The 22,583-nt window shown below is 43.3% G+C and overlaps 3 protein-coding genes across 9 annotated transcripts in view; 1 reads left to right on the top strand and 2 right to left on the bottom strand.

The window, feature by feature from the left end:
* Positions 1-2,435, bottom strand: part of cdc42bpab (CDC42 binding protein kinase alpha (DMPK-like) b) — a 92,743-nt gene extending 90,308 nt beyond the window's left edge. For 5 of the 7 annotated variants that reach the window (XM_029733154.1, XM_029733153.1, XM_029733157.1 and 2 more), the window contains exon 1: positions 1,398-1,860. In XM_029733154.1, coding sequence (XP_029589014.1) covers positions 1,398-1,575 — 178 coding nt within the window. In that variant the 5' untranslated portion in view covers positions 1,576-1,860. Of the gene's footprint in view, positions 1-1,397 lie in introns of all 7 variants that reach the window. The other 2 variants (XM_029733160.1, XM_029733158.1) reach the window with 2 other exon arrangements.
* Positions 2,436-2,562: 127 nt separating this feature from the next.
* lft1 (lefty1) lies at positions 2,563-8,164 on the top strand. The gene is made up of 4 exons (XM_029733171.1): positions 2,563-6,572; positions 6,798-7,041; positions 7,164-7,403; positions 7,533-8,164. The coding sequence occupies exons 1-4, from the start codon at positions 6,305-6,307 to the stop codon at positions 7,855-7,857; spliced, it is 1,077 nt and encodes a 358-aa protein (XP_029589031.1). The 5' UTR covers positions 2,563-6,304; the 3' UTR covers positions 7,858-8,164.
* A 1,241-nt stretch (positions 8,165-9,405) lies between these two features.
* LOC115174537 (heterogeneous nuclear ribonucleoprotein U) lies at positions 9,406-21,125 on the bottom strand. Its single transcript, XM_029733161.1, has 14 exons — positions 20,455-21,125; positions 19,400-19,514; positions 17,540-17,619; positions 17,093-17,232; positions 16,741-16,840; positions 16,369-16,481; positions 15,741-16,004; positions 15,382-15,501; positions 15,012-15,140; positions 14,576-14,744; positions 13,831-14,115; positions 13,262-13,542; positions 12,853-13,029; positions 9,406-11,804 (listed from the first exon to the last, which is right to left on the bottom strand). The coding sequence occupies exons 1-14, from the start codon at positions 20,945-20,947 to the stop codon at positions 11,754-11,756; spliced, it is 2,517 nt and encodes an 838-aa protein (XP_029589021.1). The 5' UTR covers positions 20,948-21,125; the 3' UTR covers positions 9,406-11,753.
* Positions 21,126-22,583: the final 1,458 nt, after the last annotated feature.

Raw genomic sequence — 22,583 nt, 5'->3', positions numbered from 1 at the left:
ACTGCGCTGTTGGCCCTGATCCAAGGTGGTGAGTGTTATGAGGACATAATAAAAGGATATGGTGAACTAGGCCTGGTCCATTCACGGACGGCTGCAGTTTATACAAGGGTCTCCATTTCAACCAAAATGAGGTCACCAAACAACTAAGTGATGAAAAGCAAACCTTATACTAATGTTTGTCTTTACTGTTGTGGGCTGAGCATTAAAGGGGATACGAGCGGTGACAAATAGGCCTAAGTCATTACTAGGCAGCCTAGTTATAGGCCTATAACTTAAAAGTATACTATCTATTCTTGATGACGTAGGCCTACGTTTTGAGTATCACGTTTTGTGAACATAAAAAAAAACCAGTTCACTTGGACTTTAAGTTAAGTGTCTCATCCATCGTTGGGGAATGCTGTTTCATGTAACAGGCCTGGGTGTCCATTCTGCTATGAAACACCTGTCATACCATGTCATCAAACCTTGTTGTGAGCTTTGAAGTCAAAAGAAGGACACCAACGGCGTTGATAGCTGCTTTATTTCAGTAGGCTACCTGTACTTGAAAAACACTACAACCCCTTAGCCTATATGAAGCAGACAAGCATGTTTTGATAGTTTGTAAAGATGAAATATTTTCCATTGTTTGCAGCTACTGTCAGTGAAATGAGTGAGTCCTGAATAAAAGCAATATTTTGAGGACCTTATTGCGGTACCTATTTGAGTGTTTCCCACTTAGTTAGCCATCACCCCTGGACTCCGGCTGTGTCCGTGTCAACACGGGGAAATGTCCAAATGAAATCACACTTGGCACTTTGTCATTTCGGGAAAGGCATGCCCCAGGGCCAGTCTTAGAAAACTCGAGTCGCATTCCACATACGTGCTCGAACCAACCCCCCCCCCCCCCCCCCCCCCCCCAAGGTTGTCACAAACACAGTTCGTTTATTCAACAAATATATTGAGTTATGTGTGTGTGGTCCTGGGTGCTTCGCTTTTCTTCTCACTGACTGTGAGGAGAGGTTACAAAACGTTCCATGACATTTGGGGCTCACGCTAGGCCCCTGCCTGTCTGCCTGCTACCACCACCACGTCTACAACAATGTCACCGTTCCTTCTGCTGTTAGTTTAGAAAGTCAATTTGTCATGTGTCGCGAATCAAGTGCGATAGAAAGTACCTCGAAGCAGTCATACTCCACTCCAAAATGCCAATGGCCCAACAACTAGCTTGCGGTTAAAATGTAAGTGTGGAGGTGGCCTAGGCTAAGAGGATAGCAGATCCTCCATGGGCCTAGTACTGAGGTCTCTACTACTATAAAAGGAGTGTTGTGAAAGGGAGGGACACATTGCACCAACATTATCATCTTACATAAAAAGAAACGGGGGGGGAAAAAAAAGAAGAAGAAAAAAAAAAAACTTACCCCAATCTAGAAACTCCAATATGTTTTTCTCTCTTCTGAGGGGTGAGTTGTTGCACTCATCATACAGGCAGATAAGGATATCCAATAGCGTTTCCACACTAAGGCATTGGCCATTTGACTGAGCTGGGCCGTCCAGGATCAGCTTTTCCAGTTTCTTCAAACGGACCTCTCCCGACATGATTCAAACTGTAGTCTGGTGATGGTAGTAGGGGAAATGATAGAAACTCGCTCAAGTAGCTAAGCCTTATATTTCAGGCTTACCGGTGACGAACAGAAATGAGTCTAGCTTGTCTCACCTTGTAGCAAAATGAGGGGGGAAAAACTTTGAAGTTTTGATCCAAGCAAGTTACTAGCGAGCTAAAACAGATCTATCATGATCCACCTCTCACAAAAGGTATCGATAGAGTATCTCGGAGTTGTGCGAGACATGTACATTGTCCTCATTTTATTTAGTTAGCTAATCTATTCCCCCAAGACACAAAGAATTCACAATTACCAGACCCTGCCCTGGCCGGCAGATTTTGACGTGTTGTTAGCCTAATGAAAGCCGCTGGTATTATTTCCTTTCGTATTTTTTTCTGGTCTTCTCCTGGCAAAAAATCCAAGCAATGAAAATATTACCCGTGACAATGCAGTTATAGCAATCCCCTGAGTTATTATCTGTGGTTATCAATTCTGCAGCGACAAAAAAAAAATGCATCAACACCAGATCTGCAATGCTACAAAGCCCCAATGCCCCTCCTCTGTTTGAGTCTGAGGAATGGAAGGGCGAAAGGCTTAGCTAGCTTTTTCTTTTAATTCCAAATCTAAAATCATCTGCCTGGGCCCTCTTCACAGTTTAAAACGATGGTTCGAGTAGATGTCCATTGCTGTATCCGTCGAAAATGCGGTTTCTCCGACGGGTTGAAAGCTTTCCTGTCAAGAAGAAGAAGAGAAAAAAGAAGCTATATTCTTGCTTCTACCAATCCAGGACGCTGCCTTCCTCCCTGGTCGCTTGCCGTCTTCCCAGCTACTGCTCGCTGCTGCAGGCAAAATCCCAGCTCATCATGGCGACCGTCACAGCATCTGCTGTGCCGTGGCTGTGGGGCGCAAGGGTATACTGCAAGGATAGTCAATAATATTGTGAATGGAAAATGTGGCCGTTCGGTGTGGAATGGAATGACATTTACGGTAAGAACGAAAACCTGGCCCTTGAACGGTCTAAACATATGTATGTTTTTAATGCACGTTATATTGAGCGAGCAACTAACACTACATTTTTTTTTTTTTGGATAGGTTACACCCAAAGTAGCTCACCTGGCTATTTTTTTTAATTTAGTTAACAGGCAGGAACATTTAGAATAATTGGACCTGACCAGATGTCAAATATGTTAACTATTGACTTCATTGATTGACTGAAATATTCACGTTATCTCTACATTATCTTTTAGCGAGCCTGTCAATCAATGTTGGTATTCTTGCAGCTTATTATGAGAAATGAAAGTACTGCTAACATAATAGTGTTGAACTATCAACATGAAAGGCATTTACATTTCAAAGAGAATAGTTCAAACGTTATGGGTTTCAAAGTTGAAAAGAGTTTTCAGAAACTATAACATTTTATTTTGTTTAAATATCTTCCACCACCCCTTTGATCTAGCAGGTCTAACATAATTGTGTTATATTCTTTGCCATTCAACAAGCGTATCAGGGCCCAGGGGTTGAAATAATTAAGTTAAAAAAGATATTATTATTTCAACACATGCTAGCACTGGGTCAAGAAAGTGCCAACTTGGATCTGATGACCTACTTGGAGCAATCGCGCCCCCTGGCGAATATTCTGCAGCCTAAAATTTTCTGGGTGCTACAGATAACGATTGGTAGATTTGTCAGTCATCCACAAGGTGATTCAAAAGTTACTTTAATTTATTTATATCAAGTTTGTCCATTTCATATTAACAATGATAAATATGGAATCTCTGCCAAGTGAGCATCTACAGTAGTCAGATGCAAAATAATGTAGCCTAGATTCCTCTTCAAGATTATGACAGTCTCCTAATGTCAATGAACAAATGGAAATAAATTACTAGGATGAAAAAGGATGATACAAATTAAATTACAATTATGCTATAGCCGGGTCAATTAAATACCCTATACGACTGAACCATAAGTGGATTGTTGTCTGGCCCTGCACATGTCTAGCACTTTCAACTGGCTTGCCTACCACTCTTGCCTTGTCCTCAGACTTGCTCAATGATGATTGGTCTCCATTCCCCACTTGAATCCTGGGCAGTTAGTTACAAGTGGAGCAATTCAGGTGCAAAACATTGCATTTCTTCAAATATTTGAGATAAGGCAGGATACCATAATCAGGAAGTTAGTGACAACAATGTAATGTCATGTAAATAATTAGGGCTACAACTTCAATATTGACCTTTACACACAGCTTCCTTTTCTCATTTGAGATGCTCAAAATAATAGGCCTAGTCTTCTGATGTTCTGCTGAAGTCAAGTCCATGCAAATGTACAGTAGGCCTGTACTTTAGATTTGGGTAAATGTAATTGTAAGCCTCTTTCCCTATAATTATCATATTTAAAACCATAAAATGTGAAAATATGTTTGATTTAATGATCATGTGATAATGGGCATAGAGAGGGGGATTTTGACTGTGTTTACACAGGCTGCCCAATTCTGATCTTTTACCCAATTATTGGCAACTGATCTGATTGATCAAAATACTAATAATTGGCCTAAAGATCACAGATAAATTGAACAGCTTTTCTAATGCAGATGTAAGATGTTAATTAACACTACTGTTATGGATTGTAAGAGCTGGCAGGCCTTTGATTGAAGATGATTTGCACGTTGGGAGAATCAGATGTATCTGTGCTTTGAACCAGGGACCTGTCTTGGCTTTGATTGGGAAGGGACGGGGGAAAGACTGCCAAATATCATACAAGAGGAATCTTAATTTACTCAATTATGGGTCGAAGTGGAAGGAAAAGTTTTGTGTGTTTTGTGCTTTCAAAAGATCACTGAGATCCCTAGGCTATGTATAGGCTGACCCAATATATCTGGTCTGAATTCACATGTCTACTGTGGTGTTTCTAATCATCAGACAATCTTTTGCATATTCCAACCTTACATTACAAGCTACTTGTTTGTGTGAAAAGATCATACATTCACTGATGTGGATATGATTGTAATCTACATTGTAAATCAGTACTACTGATTTCTTAAATGATATTTTCATGTGTCTGTAGATTTAAGGATGTAGTGATTGATGTATGCAGACTTGGGTCAAATGTCAAATCCTTTGGAGCTTGGAGTTTGCACTTTTGGCAGTATTCCATGGGCAACGTACTGGGTAAACCAAATCATGCCTAGTTTAATTGAAAGTATTTGACATGACCCAGGTCTGGATGTACCTATGTAGCAATACATTTCAGGTATTTGAATGATTAAAATAGCCTAGAATATAGTAGCTGCAGAGCATAGAGTGTGGTTTTCAGATGTGGCTAGCAATGGTCCCCCTTGACAGGCATCTGTCATTTGTTCTTCCTGTGTCCTCCTTTAGTTTGTCTGACATCTCTAAGCAAATAAGCCCCAATACACAAACACAGACCGGGCCCATTCTAGGGGCCACCAACCCCTCTTCTAATGTTTGCGTGACAAAAAAGGCAAGGCAAATCCTGCAATGGAATCAGATCATCATCAACATGTGAAGAGCCTCCCAATCCACATCGACTCTTGGATTAACTGTCTGTTTGGCTAATAATTTTAATCTGTCGGAGGGGCAGAAGGGGTGATGGGTTTGGAATAAACATGTAATCCCTTTGCCCCCTCCTCCCCAGAGTCCCCACACCAGTGATGGGCCATAAATGGGACCCTTGATCAACTAAAATGGCTGCCAGACAGACAGAAATAAGCACACTGACATACTGTTGCCAGACTGGGCTTGCTTTACATTGTCCAGTGGAATGCACACGTTAGGGTGTGTAGACAACGGTGATACTGAGAGGTTGCAGCCCAGGTTCACAGGGTCAGGGGCTGTCTGGGAACACATGTGCAGATGTAGACAACATGAAGAAGAGTCAATGGAAAGGCATTTGTTTAAAAAAAAATATAAAAAAAATAAAAAAGTATTATGCTGTCTTTAGGAGTTTTCTTACGCAAACATCTCTGCAAAGTAATGCTTTTGTGACAAGCATCACTAGACTTCCCATTGATATTGAGCAGACTGAATTTTACAAATGCTTTGTATGAAATTGTAGGTTATAAATTGTAGAAATCCCTGTGTGATTCTAGAGGAATTGTGTTCAAATGACCATATACATGAAACGGAACAATACATCGTTTGGGAGATGGTTGACTTCCCATTGATATTGAGCAGACTGAATTTTACAAATGCTTTGTATGAAATTGTAGGTTATAAATTGTAAAAATCCCTGTATGATTCTAGAGGAATGGTGTTCAAATGACCATATACATGAAACGGAACAATACATCTTTTGGGAGATGGTTGACTTCCCATTGATATTGAGCAGACTGAATTTTACAAATGCTTTGTATGAAATTGTAGGTTATAAATTGTAGAAATCCCTGTATGATTCTAGAGGAAGGGTGTTCAAATGATCATATACATGAAACGGAACAATACATCGTTTGGGAGATGGTTGCCTTTCAAGTATGGCACTTCTGATGTCTTGACCGAGACGTGGCTTCTAATGTCACACCTTTTGTTGAGATAGCCTATCGGTCCCCATCCCCCTCCTCCTCCTCCTCAATGTGCGAATGACTGACTGGGAGGGCCAGGGGCTTATAAGGACCAGCCCGATGTCAGAGTGCCACTGTCTCTCTCTGAGCTACTTTGCTGCTGTACTTCTCTTCTCTCTGCTGGACACGACACCCTCTTAGAAGATTTACGATGGATTTGCTCCGTGTTTGCGTTTTGTGCGCTGCTGCTTTCGTCACCGTCTCCAAGGCTTTTACGCACAGCGACATGAAGGATGCCCTGCTTCACAAACTTGGGCTGGATGATGTTCCGAAAATTCACAAAAGGGATTTGGAGAATCTTGTCATCCCGACGCTCGTTAAGAATAAATATCTGTCAATGCTGAAGCTGCACCACGACAGGCGGCGCAGGTCTCTGCCGAGCTTGGCGGGGATCCTGAGGGGAATTCGAGGAAATGCAGGTAAAATCATTTTACAGTACAGACATAAATAAAATGCTTCCTAAATCTGAATCATTTTTAATTGAATGTTGTCAGACCTATTTCGGTATAGGCGCGCACATTTACTTTTTTATGCATTTGTGTGCCCTCATGGTTCTGCTTATGCAAGCGTGCATTCCAACCCATTCATATTTTTTTCGGATTTTATATTCAACACCTAAGCATTTCTATGTTCTGTTTTATTAGATATCTCTGGGGAGTTTGTGTACTCGGACACCACTCGGCAACGGATGGTCTTCGATATGGATACCCGCATCCCCCATAACAGCGAGGTGACCATGGCCGAACTGAAACTGTACAATAAAGCCCCTAACAAACGCTCAATGCCCGAGAGGAGGAACCACCGGCCAGTCAACAATGCCAGAGTCTCCATCTACTGGGTAGATATGCTGGAGAACGGCTCTAACAGAACCTCTCTGGTGGACTCGCGGTAAGATTTTACGCAAAGCCATGTCGTGTCCAGATCATTTCCGTTAGGCTCTGTGTTGTCCTTTGTTCTTATCATTTAGACCCTATGTGCAAGGTTTTTAATCAACCATTTATTTCCTGTAGGTTGATCCCCATCCATGAGACCGGCTGGAAAAGCTTTGATGTCACTCAGGCTTTGCACTATTGGTCAAAGACGCAGCAAAAAACACCTATGCACCTGGAGGTGTGGATCGAGGGCGAGAGACCTGGCAGCTACGCGGCAGAAATTGCCAAGAGTGTCCACTTTACCACCCAGGACCAGGCGGACAACACCTTGGGAAAACCTGAGCTGGTCCTCTACACGCTCAACCTCGAAGAGTTTGGGTAAGGCGCTCTTTGATATGCAGAATGTATAAACATTGTAACACCGGTCCGGTGACAATTATCATACCTTTAGGCTACACATCAATTAGTACACGTTAACTAACGACTCCCTATTTGGTTTCCGCATAGGTCTCGAGGCGACTGTGAAAACAACCCAGATAAGGACACGTGCTGCAGAGATAAATACTTCATCAATTTCCGCGCGCTCACGTGGACCCAGTACTGGATCATCGAGCCAGCGGGATACCAGGCCTACAGATGCGCCGGGGGATGCAAGCAGCCCAAGCGTAACTATGGCTACGGGGAGAGGAAGTGTAGCATCGCAGAGAGCGCTCCGCTGCCCATTATGTACCTGGTCAAGAAGGGCGACTACACCGAGATAGAAGTGGCCGAGTTCCCCAACATGATCGTGGATTCATGTGCCTGCACTATGGACAACATCTCCATAGTTTGAAGTTAAGTGTTTGGGACTGGGCAGGGCAGGACACCTCCAAATGGACTTACAGTACTTTTCTATTTAAAATGGGAATTCTCAGGGAGAGTTGCAGGCTATAATAAGAGGGAGCATGGCAGATCTCTTGAGATTAACTAACCAAGCACTTTATTATATTTTGTAAATAATTCATTCATAAGTTTGCCTTTGTATGAATGGTATACTGTACCACTCAGAAGAAACAGTCAGATTTGGTCTCAGATGTTATATTTTTGAGCTGTAAATACAATGGATTTCATGATTAAATATAACATATTTTCTTTAAGAAGTCTTATTTTGTTATTTGTCATGAAGCGTGATTGGGAAAATCACACTGACAGCCATTAAGGTATGCTTACACCCACCACATACACTTGACTTCATCTAAGCCTACATATCACCTTGTCATCCTTATTTAGCACTGTATTTAGTTGGTAATGATAAGTCAATAATCCTTATTTATCTAATGACATAACTTGTTTCAGTGAAAGAGCATTAGGCGGGGACTGTCATGGTTAAACAGATTTGTTGAGAATCATTTACATCAGCTTCCTGACTGAGTGTGCTGGTTGTTTGATTCCATTAGGATGAGCCGGTGGCCACATAGGGAGCAGACACTGTCACACAAACCCAGAGGCCATATTTACATCTCCATGTTTACATCTGGCTTAGCAGATAAATAGGACCCAGACATCGTCAAGAAGAGAGAACTCCATAGACAATCAAGGCTCAATTGCAGACTCTGGGGGTCTTGTCATTTTAATGGGGTACTTAAGGCTTTAGAGCTTAGGCCAGTCTGGGTACACATTGCAAAGTCAATTCAGGGTGCTCTTAGTTTGGAAAAGTAGCTTGTTTCAGCCACAGACTTCTGATATGTTATAGCAATAGGCAGCTAGGTTTCCTCCTATGTCACATTTTCAGATATAAAGTGAAGCTTTAGGGACAGTTTCCCAGACACAGTTAAGCATAGTCCTAGACTTGATCAATGTAGAATCTCCATTAAAAGTACTTTTTAGTCCAGGACTAGGCTTAACTGTGTCTGGGAAACTGGCCCTAAAGGTTCACTTTATATCTGAGTATGTGACATGAGGAAACCTAGCTGCCTATTGCTATAACATATCAGAAGTCTGTGGCTGAAACAAGCTACTTTTCCAAACTAAGAGCACCCTGAATTGACTTTGCAATGTGTACCCAGACTGGCCTAAGCTCTAAAGCCTTAAGTACCCCATTAAAATGACAAGACCCCCAGAGTCTGCAATTGAGCCTTGATTGTCTATGGAGTTCTCTCTTCTTGACGATGTCTGGGTCCTATTTATCTGCTAAGCCAGATGTAAACATGGAGATGTAAATATGGCCTCTGGGTTTGTGTGACAGTGTCTGCTCCCTATGTGGCCACCGGCTCATCCTAATGGAATCAAACAACCAGCACACTCAGCCAGGAAGCTGATGTAAATTATGCTCAACAAATCTGTTTAACCATGACAGTCCCCGCCTGGAAACCTTCCCTTGGAGATTTGGAGGAAGAAGCACTTATTTTTATAATCATTCACTTTATTGATCATGTGACAAAAAATACGTAGAAAACATAACTGAAGCATCAACACTTATCAAAACATTTTTCCAATAAAAAAAGATCTCAGCAGGAAGAGAAAAGCTGTAAGTTACTTACAACGTAATGAATTAGTATATTGAAAATATTTGGTAATACACACACCGCTGAAAGAAATATATTTTTTGATCTGTTTGGTTGGGCTATTTTTTAACTTGGATTATTTTGCAGAATACTTTAAATCAGTTCATGGACATCCATTCAATTTGACATGAAGAAAAAAAACTGGTCAACTATACAGCACACCTGGTCATACAATTTTAAATAAGCTAATGAAACAATTACAAAATAGACTGACAATTTTGTCTAATTGTTTTCAATGATCTAGCAACACAATGTTACAGTGGAGCACACATCACTTTGACACTGCTGGTAGGCTCCTCAGCCTGAGCTATGCGAGTTTACACATGTAAGAGCTGACATTGTCGGGCTACTCCGTCACCAATTCATTTCAACAGAGGGTTCACCCACCTCTGCAGACGTGACTGACCTGGTTTGGACCTGGATCATGTGTGCCATAAGACTGTTAGCCTACTGAGCTTAAGCCCGGGCATTATCATTGAGAGATAAGAGCATTGGGCCAGTAACCGAAAAGTCGCTGGTTCAAATCCCTGATCCGACTAGCTGAAAGATCTGCCAAAGTGCCCTTGAGCACTTTGGCATGAGCAAGGCACATAACCCTAATTGTGCCTGTAAATCACGCTGGATAAATTACACTAAAAGCAAGACTTCAGGTCTCTAACCCCCATTACACATACAAAACTCAATGTCTCCTGCATGTGTTTCAATGTGTCACTTCTAGTAGCAGTGAGGGTATGGGTGGGTATACACTGACATGTAGGCCTTTATTTGCTGGTGTAAATGCAAACCACTGTAGTTTTTAATCACCAACCATTTTCAATATAGCCTACAACTGAGTGCTAAACATATGTGGTAAACCAGCCACAGAATGTATACTCTTCCATTAAAGCATAGTAGTTCAAATTAGCCTGGTCCCAGATTTGTTTGTGCTCTTGCAAACTCGTTTGTGGTCATCGACTCTGGGAGAATCTCAATTCCATATGGCTTGCGTCCGCTCGTGTTAAAACCCATTGGATGAGAAAGCCAGAGGTCCCGCCCCTCTGACATTCTCCTCCGATGGCTGAGGCGAGAACACAATCGAGATACTCACACTATTCAAAGCTTAACCTAAAAATACCACACCAATCAACCAAAGTTTGACAAATTAAAGGAACCGCTCTTCAATTTGCACCTGAGAATCAAGCCTTGTCAGCACCATGATCAGTAATGTGTCCCATTTTATCAAGAAATATACAAATCACTAAATAAATGATAATATCAAAAGGCATAATGCAATATTTAAAATGGCTTCCAATACTTTACAGAAATTGATTTGCTGTAATATTTCAAAGCACAATGGCATCCAGATGAACAGGTATCTCTTGCAAAATATCAACTCAATGAGATTAACCTGTATCATTAAAAGGTGAAAAGGAAAGAGTTGTGTATTAACAACGGATGAATTACATCAGTAAGTAGCACATTGTGAGATGCTAACTGTGTAGATATGATAGGGCGGATGTCCTTGTTGTTTGAAGTAGCAAACCAGCCCATTGCCCATTCAAAAGGTACTTTAGGTAACCTTTGAACTCAAGTAAAAGTCATAAGCCATAGACTTCTGCAAAAAGCAAATAGGTTGTTTATTGTAAATCTACGGAGTTTAGATTACATGCTTGATATTTTAATTAAAAATAACAAATTACCGTTTGTTGCTTATGGACTACATATACAATCACTAACAATACTATAGCTACCATGCCTCTCATAAGATAATAACCGAAAGGAACTAAATGTTCTCACTTCTTATACAAACAAATACAACTAAGCAAGACAATATTTACATTTTGTAAAAAAAAAAAAAAACATTACACAGAAAATGCACAACCCTGAAAATGTCACTGAAGCAGAGCAAAAATGTTGCGGTTTGTGATGTGGTATGTTTCTCAAAACATGGGATTTTTAAAAGCATGTGATTTCTTTAAAATGTGGGGAAAATATCATAAAATGTACAAAATCAAATGAAAAACCCATAAAGCTTTCAGAGAGACTCCTCTCCTCGGATGTGGAATGTTGCTCCATCGTCTTGTGTTTTTTTTTGTTTTTAATTTAAAAAGTGGGTTCTAGAAAAAACGGGAGGGTTGGGGCAGGGGGTCCGTGGCTAGTGGTTGGTTACCATTAATGGCCACCAGTCCTTTTGATCAGAAAGTCTTTAATAGTATCCTGGCTGATACTGCTGGCTCCATGGCTTCTGGTTCCAAAACTGGGGACACAGATCAAGGAAGTTAGGTGGAGACAAAAGACAACTCTTAAAAAGTGACATTAGGCATCACAATGCAAACTTCCCCAATTCGCATTCTCAGCCTCAAAGTATACTCCACCATCCAGAATGTAGTCATAATACCCAGAAAACCTAGCGATCAAACAGAAATGGTTCCAATCATTTTCCATTCATTTTTCCTATAGGGGATTTTAGAAACACTTAAAATAAGGGCGGTGTTTTGCATAGGCTTACCCAAGCGTGACGTTTTGATAACCTTGTAAATCTCTATGACAAGATGACATAATATGTTTGCCTGTATTTACCGCCAAAAATAAAATGCTAATTTTTTGCTAATGTGGCTATCATAAAGAACTACAAATTCCATGATCGACGAGACTGCCGAATCGAGGCAAAGGTAAGAGTCTCTGGATTAACTATCTAATGTTAGCTAAATGTAGTAATGAATAAATTGGCAACGTTTCTTAAATTGACAATTCTGTGAACTGTCTTGTGCAAGTTTTAAATTGACAATCCCTGTTAGCAAAGGTGTCTGCTAGACATGACACGCAGGAGCTTTCAGGGATTTGTAGTTTTGCATGTCTACTTAGATACTAATTAGCATTTTCGAATCAGAGTAAATAGAGCCGAAAATATTGTTAAGTAACCTTGGCCTAGCGAGATTTACATGGTTACCAAAACTTCACGCCAGGGTAAGCCTACACAAAACAGTCCTAACTTTAAGTGTTTCTAAAATCCCCCATGGGAAAAATAAATGGAGGAAAATGATTTGAACCATTTCCCTGTTTGACCTCTAGGTTTTATGGGTATTATGACACATCCACAGTGGGGCTCTATAGACCCTGGCTGCATTTACACATGCAGTCCAATTTTGATCTTTTGCCCAATTATTAGCAAAAGACCAATTAGGTCTGCCTGTGTAAACACAGCCATAGTGTGAGAAAAAAAATACAAACATGGGAGAACATTGAATTGTATTACAAGGCTAACAAGCTAGGATTTGCCCTTTGAACTCAAAACAGAGACTCACCCCTTGCTGCCAGCTCTGGTTGAAGGCCTGAGCCTTGTCCATGCCGAATCCTCCACCAGTCCTGTTGTCTCCAAATCCGCCGCCACGTCCTCCACCATTCCTGCCGCCCCCAAACCCACCGCTGCCATTCTTGTTGCCATAATTCCCACGGCTGTTGCCTGCTCTGGGCTGGAACCCCTGGGGGGAAAGACAAGAGACATCTCGCTAATAAATACACAATTGCAGCAATAACTTTTTGATAACACCTTATTTGGATAGTTCCCTAAAGATGGTTTATAAATGTAATGTATCAACTAACTATATACCAACTCTAATCCTAGTCAATAGTTTGAGCATCAACACACCTTCTATAGAGGATTATCCAAATAAAGGCCAATTTGTAATTCTCCATTGCTGCGACCAAACCCACCTGGTTGAAGTTGCCCCTGTGACCGCCGCCTCCTCGGCTCATGTGACCGCCGCCTCCTCGGCTCATGTGACCGCCGCCTCCTCGGCTCATTGGAGGACCACCTCTGTTCATGGCTCCACCCCTGTGGCCCCTCATCGGTCCTCCTCTTGGAGCCCCTCCCTGGTGGGCCATGAGGGCACCGCCCCTGTTGAAGTTGCCCCGGTTGGAGAATCCACCTCTGAAGGCTGGAGGGGGCATGAACCCTCGAGGGGGGCGAGTGAACCCGCCACGTGGGCCTGGAGCTGGGTGGAGGCAGACAGACACATCGGTTAGACTGGGGTTGAATCTTAATGATCTAAAATCCTCTGCTCATCTCCACTATTCAATAACTACAGGATAAATGCAAGTGAAAAAGGGCAGAGGCCCATCAAGAGGTTTGATTTGCCTTCACCTGTCCAGTCCTATCAGATCATTGCAGACGAAACAAGGAACGTTTTAGCAATTTAGAGAGGGCTAAAAACAGGGTTAAAACCTGTCATGCCAAAACCCTAATCATCTAACCAATATGGCCGATAATCATGACCTCCCACCTCCTCGGAAGTTGCCTCTCTGCTGGAAGCCACCTCGTCCACCTCCTCTCTGGCCGGGTCCACCTCCGCGGTTGAACTGGTTCTTGCCTCTGCCTCCCCCCCGGACACCTCCTCCTCCTCCTCTCTTGGGGGTCAAAGACCCCTGGTTGGGCTTCTTCTCAGCCGGCAGGGCCGCCTTGCTCTCCTCCTTGTACTGCTCCACCAGCTTGGCAGCATCCTCCTTCTGCAGCTCAGCGTAGCTCACCTCAGCGAAGCTCTCGCCTTCCTCTGGCAGGGTGAAGAATCCTGCACAGGGGAAAGAGTCAAGGAGATGGTGTGGTTACGAAGACAACTTATGAACACCATCTTATGATGTCCTTCATAGCAAACACTAGATTTGTAGTGACGGTAAGAGCTGCTGTGAAAGTTGCGGTGTTCCTCCCACCAGGTCCAGAGGCAGGGGTACAGCCCCTGACCCAGGGTTTAGGAGAGAGGGTCACTCTGCCCCCCTGATATGGCCACTTGTGACACAGACAGCCACGAGTGGGCAAAGCTTAGAGGGGGCTAGCCATGCTAACATGAAAACCCAAATTGTTTTGGGGAGAATATATCAGTGTAGGTGTGCGGGTACCCTTACTCTATTACTACTAACTTTCTGAAGGCTTTTGAATTAGTGCTAAAGACGTGAAGTCGCTAGCTTTTTAGCACGGTAGGAGAGACTACTTAACAGTTTTTATTAGTGAAGTAGCTCATCTCACGGTGTTACCTTTCATTTTGAGGAGAGCGTGCTCGGGCACGTCTTTCCCGTCGCTCTCGGCCTTCTTCTGGGCCCTCTCCTTGTAGTCGTCGTCTGAGGGACAGACCACCACAGCCTTCCGCTGGTACCCAGCAAATAGACACATCTTCCTCTTTTGGCCCGGGGCAGACAGGTTGGTCTGGGCAGAGGAAGAAGGGGGAATTACTTATAATGCTGACCCGTGTGATTATAAATAATGATGATTTGGACTGCTTTGTTGGCACCGAAGGCCTGCCTACACTATATAATGATGTACTCATGTGTATGAGACTATTCTACCTGTATGCATGTAGTGTATGTTCCATGTGTATTCAAATACCTACTTTCCTATTCACAATAAGTACTAAAAGTCAGTGTTCGCAACTTGTAAGAATGTGATGGAATGCGATTGAATATCAAGCCTTACGTGGTCAAGGATATAGTTCCTCTTCTTGCGAGCAGCGATCTCAATGAACTTGCCCAGGAAGAGAGGTGCACGCTGGGAAATGGCCGTGAGCTTTGTTGTGTCCTTCGCCTGACGCTTCAAGCTGCCAATCTACATATATGAAGATTAAGGGCATAAAGAGACTAATAAGATTCAGATGCAGGACAGGATATAGGCCTACAGTGCCAAAGAATGACCAGGGACTGCATATACAACAATTACGATAGGACTGAAAGTTTATTTCACAAACTAAATTGACAGACAACTAGGACCTCATTCTAAGATGGGTGCAGAGAGAACATGTTCTTAAATACTGAGGGCCACAAACGCCATGACTAAGTACAACACTGACCATCATCTTCTCCACGATGGTGTCGCTGCCCAGGATGTAATACTTCCCAGGGTTCTCCTGGATGTGCTTGTTGACCCAGGTGCTCTTTCCTGAGCCAGGCAGGCCCACCATGGCAATCACCTACAACGACACACATACGCAACAGATCAGTAAGTGGTGGAAGGAGTTATGCACATAAAATAATCAACATTAGTTTGAGGAAAAAGGCCCTAGAAATATGCGAATCATTATCTGATACACATTTTACTAGCTGTTTATTCTGAAATATACAGGTTGAGCTTATGGATAGATCCCATTGCTAGGGAGGCCCTTGTGTCAAACAAATCACTGCCAGTGATGTTTTGGGTTGCCATAGTTACCTCGCAGTCCTTCTTGGTGTCAGGTGCCTTGGGTCCGCGGACACGGTCATCCATGGCGACCTGCTGCAGGAAGGTGTAGCCCTCTGGCTGGGGGAAGTAGGGCGTGTCCATCTGGCCAAAGTTGAACTCCACTGCACAATTGTGGCAGATGACGTGGGGGAAGAGCGCTTTCCCTGCTAGGGACTCCTTACTGGCCTGGAAGGCCACCACTGGCTCATTACCATTCTTAGAAAAGGACATCTCCACCTCCTCACCTTCAAAGTTCTGCAATAGAACATTTTACAGCTTGTAGTTTCAATGTACAAAATATAACATTGACTGTTGAAAATGTGATGTGCTAATGAGGAAGTTATCACCCCACACACAGAATCCCCAAATACAAATACTGGTTGGTTAGTTTTGAACAGAAGACTTTGAAGACAGCTTACATCATTGACTATGTTTTCAAATAAATGTCGTCTAAATGCTTTGCTTTTTTGGGACGGGCCTCAGTGACGAGGAACTCGACACCACATGAAAGTCTGAGTATTCATTTAAAAAAATAAAAAATAAAATAAAAATAAAAAAATCGGCCTGTGCGATATTACGTTATTGCAACTAGTAAGGCTAAATGAAAGAAAGATCTTACGATGAGGCAGCAGATGACGTCATTCTCATCATACGTCTCCTCGAAATCTTCAGTCACGCAATTGGTGGTTTTCTTGCCTTTGCCAGAGTAGGCATAGGAATGCTCCTCCTCACCTGCAATGACACAACTGACATCAGACATGATACGCAGCTGACTAGGTGATGTAACAAAAATGAGAATTTTGTCATATAAATTTGGGGATTTTAGTGTTTCTGCACTCATTCCACTACACTGCATTGTTGCCTTGCAAAATACAACAGACACAGGCTTTGTTCCAGTTCCATGTCATGCTCCCTAACAACCTCTAGAGGGTGCCAACATCCCATAACCACCATTATCTTTTTGAAAAACAACAATGCATTGGAGACTGACCAAGGAGCAGACTGCCAGTAGCTAGGGACCATCCAACCTGGACCTCATGGATGTCCATGTTCTTACTGGATATGTGTTTCACTGGGATCTTCTCAGTTATCTGTAGGCCCAATATTACAGTGGTGATGTTAGCAGCAAATGGCCTACATTAGGCATTTGATTGCACAACCAGGCGATGGAAAAAGCAATCAATTTTTTTTTACCCTTTATTTAACCGTGTACTGGTGCATTTAAATTAAAAAAATTGAGATAAACCCATTATTGTTTGTTATCTGAGGTCAGACTGTTATGATTTCCCAATTACTAATGAAACGAAAACTGGGCTAGACAAAAGACCAGCGCATCTCCATACCTTCATCTCGTAGCAGGCCTTGCCCTGGGACAGCCCGTATGAGGCTCTGCCCCCGGACCACAGGTAGGCAAAGCTCTCCATGGTGAGAGAGGAGGCGCTGTAGCGGTCCCGGGACACCTTGAAGTGCAGGTCGCAGTTATCTGGGACACAAAGAAACAAAACACATTAAGTTCCCTCTTCTCGGTCCCCTGACATGTCTAGATTCTAGTGTCATATCCCAAAATCACCCCCTAGGCCCTATCCGCTATGCACTAGCGGAGATGAGAGAATGTTGGAACGGGTGTAGGCAATATGGCAAGCTAATCTTCACAAGTACATAGGGGCAGTAGTAGGGGCTAGGGTTTGTTTTGGGATTGGGTGTAGGCACATTACTTCTGCACAAGTGTTTGTAGAGGGATTCATTAAACCCAGCCCCAGCTGTCCATCTATACACCAAACATGACTCACAGTTGTCCAGGCAGACTGTTGTATCATCAAACTCCTCATCTTCCTCCTCCAGGGGTGGCAGTGGAGACTTGAGACTAGGCCTGAAAGAGAACACAGCCAGTCAGTCACAACGTCAGAAAATTAGAACCTTTCTGACGGAACCTGAACGCAATCGCAGGGACGGCCATCCGGGCGTGACCTCCTCCCAGAAGAGAAGGAGAGGTCTAGCAGTGGAAAGAGTCCAGACTATGTGCGGAAATGGAACTCCAACATTTAAGCTATTGGAGTCTTTAGGTTTTGACAATCATGATGAAACAGCATCACTTACCTGCAGTGGTCCACTGGTGCCTTGGATAAAAATACAAAATAAAACTAGTCAACAGCCAACAGGCCTCACCGTGGGCAGAAACTGTGTTTATGGTTTGGAGAATGCTGAAAGGTCATGCCGTATAAAGGGCTGCTGGATATATTTAACTGTGTGGAGCTGCTCTCACTAAAGGTCAAATCTCACTGAAGCTGCCGCTTCATGTTCACAGAACAGAGGCTCGCAAGCTAGCTCCATGTAGCCTAGAGGGGCTTCAACTGTGTGGCAAAGGTTCTAATACCCCAGCGACTGTGGTGAAAAAAGGTGAACTTGTTTGGAAATGTTGTGCCACACCGACTTACCAACAAAGGCCTTCAGAACCAGAATCAAGCTGTTGCCAAGTTGTGTTTATGAAACTAGCTTTGAAATATTGACTAGGAGTATCACAACATGAGGATGAGTGTGTCCAAAGCATGTAGACTGAAGCATTTGCATAACTAAACCCTACCTCCGGCACAGGAGGAACGCCATAATGCAGCGTTGATCTTCAATCTTTGCAACAAAACAAGTTAAAACCTGTTATTGGTCATATTGCACAGTCCTCACAATGGCCACTAGTGCTGTAGGGTCAGACGCAATGGCCTCTCTCAACATTGGTCAGACCACACTCAGACCAAGGAGCATAAGCCGGTGGTATAGTGTGGTTTAGCTAACAGCTACTAGGGGCTCTGCTCCAGTCAAAGGATCAGCCACCAGGTGCTTTATTTGTTTACACAGGCTAGTGACATTCTGAGATGACAAGATAACCGCTCACTGGGTCAATGAAAACAAAATAGGGTTCCAGATACACACATGGGAGAGGGGGGGGGGTTGTTTCCCCAGACACAGATCAGCCTAGTCCTGGACTAAAATGTATCTCCATTTGAATTGATTTTAAGTCCTGGACTAGGTTTAAGTGACCTGTATGGTGAGAAAGCATTCCTGTAAAACAAAAAAACATCAATCACACGGAATATAATGATGACATGGTGGAGAGAGACGTACTTTGACATAAAAGCAAACATTCAAAAAAGACAACAGTGCGAGCAGGAACAATGAGCGGTCAGTGGAGAATACCAATCTCCAATATGCGCGTCCGGAAAAAAAGTGATACATCCTTGTGCCCTTACGCGACCCCCCCACCCACCTGTCCCAACCCAGCATCTGCTACTCTTCCGGGAGTTTCTTTTTTGAGCAGCTTTGCGTCACCCTGTCAGTGTACACAATAAGCCTTTCTGCACAAAGAGAGTGAATGTTGAACAATCAAATTCAGAAACTGGTGTTCATTTCTCTTACTACATTATGCAGTCCATAAGGGGTGTATGTGGGTACTGCATGTGTAATAATGGTAAGGTTCATTTAAAAGCCAGGGATGACCCTCAATTCAAACATATATGAAACTTACATAATGTTGACAGAAGTTAGTTAAGTGAGGGTTTTGGCACTAATTAATGCATTGGCGCTTAAAGCCAATACAGTTCACATAGCTGTGATGGCTCTTCAGACATACCGAAGGCCATTTTGTCTCCCATCCTTACCAGCTGTATTTGTTCTCTTCAATAAATTCAAAGTAGCCCCTTCCATGTTCCTCCCGGCGTCTCTTAACACCCTTCTTATTCTTCTGATCAGCATTCGTGTCTTTGTCCGCATCCCCTTAGGAAATAAAAGAAGAATATAATGAGGTGCTCCTTTATTGAAAGGATAGGTCGCACTGTGGCGGGGCTGGCCCACATAGACGACTAACTTGTTGCCCATTACATTAGGACCCCATTGCCTGTCTGAAGTTAAAGACAGTAGAAGTCTACGGCTGTTTTGACCAGAGAGTAGGGTTGATTACAATGTAGCTGGTCAACAATACAGATCAAATGTAAAGAGATGTAAACAAGCACGACAAAATAGTAAAATAGGCACAATAACCCAGCTACGGTTAGAGTTATTAAAATGGATCGGGAAATAGACCATTGTCAATCAGTCCCTGATGTTGGGGTCAATAGTTTACTGAGGCAAGTCAGTGAAGAAAGACGAAACTGAACTGCAGGCTATCCTCCATTGACCCCCCCTCCTGCACAATGCCATACGCGGCTAGCTTACGAGTTAGCTTGACAGCTAGCTAACTAATCCTTGTTCATTCAGTTACTGTTTACACAATGTTTGCTTTTAGCTAGCTACATTTCTACTATGACCAGTTTATTGGAACCCGTTTGTAGACGCATTTAGAATACTCTTGAGTCGTAGTTAGAACCACGAGCCTACCAAAACCAGCACCTGTCGAATCTTGTCCACTGTCTGCTAGCGTCGCGAGTTAGCTATCCTAGTTAGCAAGCATTCTTTTGTGTAGTTGCTAGCAATGCTATCTAGCAAGGCTAACCAACCAAACAACAAAAAAGTACGTATAGGGTGAGCCCAATGGTGATCTTCGTGTAGTAGGACCAAGTTAAACCATATCTAATTTTCTATCTACACCAGCCTTAACTAGCTAACAAATATACATCGAAATCAATTTCGCGAACGCACCCGACATATTATAGGCTAACGACGTTAGCAAAAACGTGATACCCAGCCCAATCATTTTCGAATGGAACCAGCGACTCACCCTCTGCTGGATGGTCTCCAGGCTCACCATCCTCTGCGTCCAGTGTAATTTTCTCCATGTCGTCCACACCTTCCTTCAGCATTGGATCCATTTCTTCCTCTTCTACCTCGCCCATTTCGTCGTCCTCCTGGGCCGCGTTCTCTTCCTCCTCGCATTGGTCCACGACAGCGGCGTCTCCCTCTCCGTTTCCATTCTCTTCCTCCTCGTTGGCGTCCATGCTTTCAGCGACGGGGCCCTCGTCTTCTTCATCTTCCCCCATGTCCTCTTGGTCATCAGCAGCGGCGGCGGCGGTGGTATCGTCGTCTCCCTCGGGAAAGCCTCCCTCCGCGGCCTCCGGCCCAAGGGGAGAATCTCCAGCCAGGGTCTCTTCGTCAAGCGCGGCCTGCAACCGGTCCATCAACTCGGCCTTCAACCCCTTGTCCGACAGCTGACGCTTTTTCAGCTCGTCCTTCAACTCGTTTACTTTCAGTTTTTTTACGTTAATTGAACTCATTTTGATATATGTATAAAACACTAAACTGAAACACGCTGTTAAAATAAAGAAAAATGACAACAAAGACGGGAAATTCTGTAAAGGACGCTATACAAGTTCACGTATTTTTAACTGCGCCAAATGGCAGTAGCGTTAATAGTCCTTTTCACTGGCAGAAGGGGTTGTGGGCGCCAAAGCGAGCAAACCCCTCCCGTATTCTTCCTCTTCTTCTATGATATAATGGCGGTCTGCAAACCAACATTATAGGTGCATACCGCCACCTAATGTGTTGGATTGTGTGGTCAATCACGGTTTACAACATTTCTAAATCCTCCTATCTAACGCAGTACTTCTGAGAAAATAAAAAAGAGCCCTACTAACTTCTAATAGACCCTCCCCAAATCCCTTCCAACCCCCTAACCCCATCCAACGGTCAATGACCCTACACTTCAATCTTTCCCTCTCTTCAACATACTTACAACAATATAACAACACATGCTCCACCATTTCATCGACCATACTATGTACAATGTCCTAAGCACAATTGAGCAAACACCACCTCTTCCTTCCTTATCTGACCTTTGAATTTTGGTCCAACGACCTTTCATTGGAGGGCATATAAATGCCGGCCCTTGGGCTTAGAGTCCCATCTCTTCTACCACACATGGCTCTGATCTTACATTTGGCCTCACCTCTACCCAGTGGAACATTAATATAAGTTATATCTCATTTCAAAGCTCTTTTGGCTAACTGGTCTACAATTTCATTCCCTTCCACAACCAAATGTGTTGGGACCCAGCAGATTCTCACATGAATACCTCCAATAGTAGGTCACTCCTATTAAATTTACCAGATGATAAACTATTCAATACCGACAGAGAATCAGAGCATACTATAATTCTTACAGGTTGTACGTCCTCCACCCACTGGTGGAAAACTACTATCGCCAACAGTTCAACTGAGTATACTGTTAGTCTTCTGCTCCTCCCGTATTCTTCTTATTTTTGTGCGTTTCCGGCAGACTAGATGCTGTATTGCTGCCTTTCTCAGGTCGGAGTGCAAATTACACATTTAAGTATGTAACAGCCTCACACCCGTAGGTGCCAGCCGGTGGAATAGAGAAACGAGAACAGATTCCTTGCTATTTCGCTCTGCCTGTCATTTGGGCCCAAAATTGTTACAAGCAAAAATCATTTTACACCCAACTCAGCCAGCTCACAGAAAAATGTCCTCCTATCCTCAGCATGCCACCACAGTCTGTACCTCCCCGAATTCCTCACTTCCCATCTGGGTGTTTCCCCAATAACAATAACTCACTTCCCAATCCACAATGAACCCCATCCCTCTTTTCACTCCCCAGATACCTACTGACCTTCCTCACAGAATTCTGGATAGAGAAATACTGCCTTCCCCGCTCCTCTATCTCCCATTCACGTTGCCACTCCTAGGTCAACTCCTCTGCTATGATGCTCCTACATTCCATCCCCCCTAACAGGACTACCACATCTACCTCCTCCCTCTTCAGAGCTGCCTTCGCTACCTTATCTGCTACCTCATTTCCCCTACCCCAACATGAGCTGGGACCAACAGAAAACTTACCTTACACCCTTCCTAAAGTGCTATTAACAGCTCTAGGATATAAAATATATATATACAG

This window comes from Salmo trutta, chromosome 35, assembly GCF_901001165.1.
Source record: "Salmo trutta chromosome 35, fSalTru1.1, whole genome shotgun sequence".
Lineage (NCBI taxonomy): Eukaryota > Metazoa > Chordata > Actinopteri > Salmoniformes > Salmonidae > Salmo > Salmo trutta.
Note: the sequence above shows the minus strand (reverse complement) of the source record. Positions and strands in the feature narration are given on the sequence as shown.

Coding starts and splice junctions, on each gene's coding strand:
- lft1 (XM_029733171.1), top strand. CDS start 6,305: ATGGATTTGCTCCGTGTTTGCGTTTTGTGCGCTGCTGCTTTCGTCACC. Junction 6,573..6,797: donor GGGAATTCGAGGAAATGCAG/GTAAAATCATTT, acceptor CTGTTTTATTAG/ATATCTCTGGGGAGTTTGTG. Junction 7,404..7,532: donor CTCAACCTCGAAGAGTTTGG/GTAAGGCGCTCT, acceptor GTTTCCGCATAG/GTCTCGAGGCGACTGTGAAA.
- LOC115174537 (XM_029733161.1), bottom strand. CDS start 20,947: ATGAGTTCAATTAACGTAAAAAAACTGAAAGTAAACGAGTTGAAGGAC. Junction 16,005..16,368: donor ACGTCATCTGCTGCCTCATC/GTAAGATCTTTC, acceptor GTTCTATTGCAG/AACTTTGAAGGTGAGGAGGT. Junction 15,141..15,381: donor CCATCGTGGAGAAGATGATG/GTCAGTGTTGTA, acceptor TCATATATGTAG/ATTGGCAGCTTGAAGCGTCA.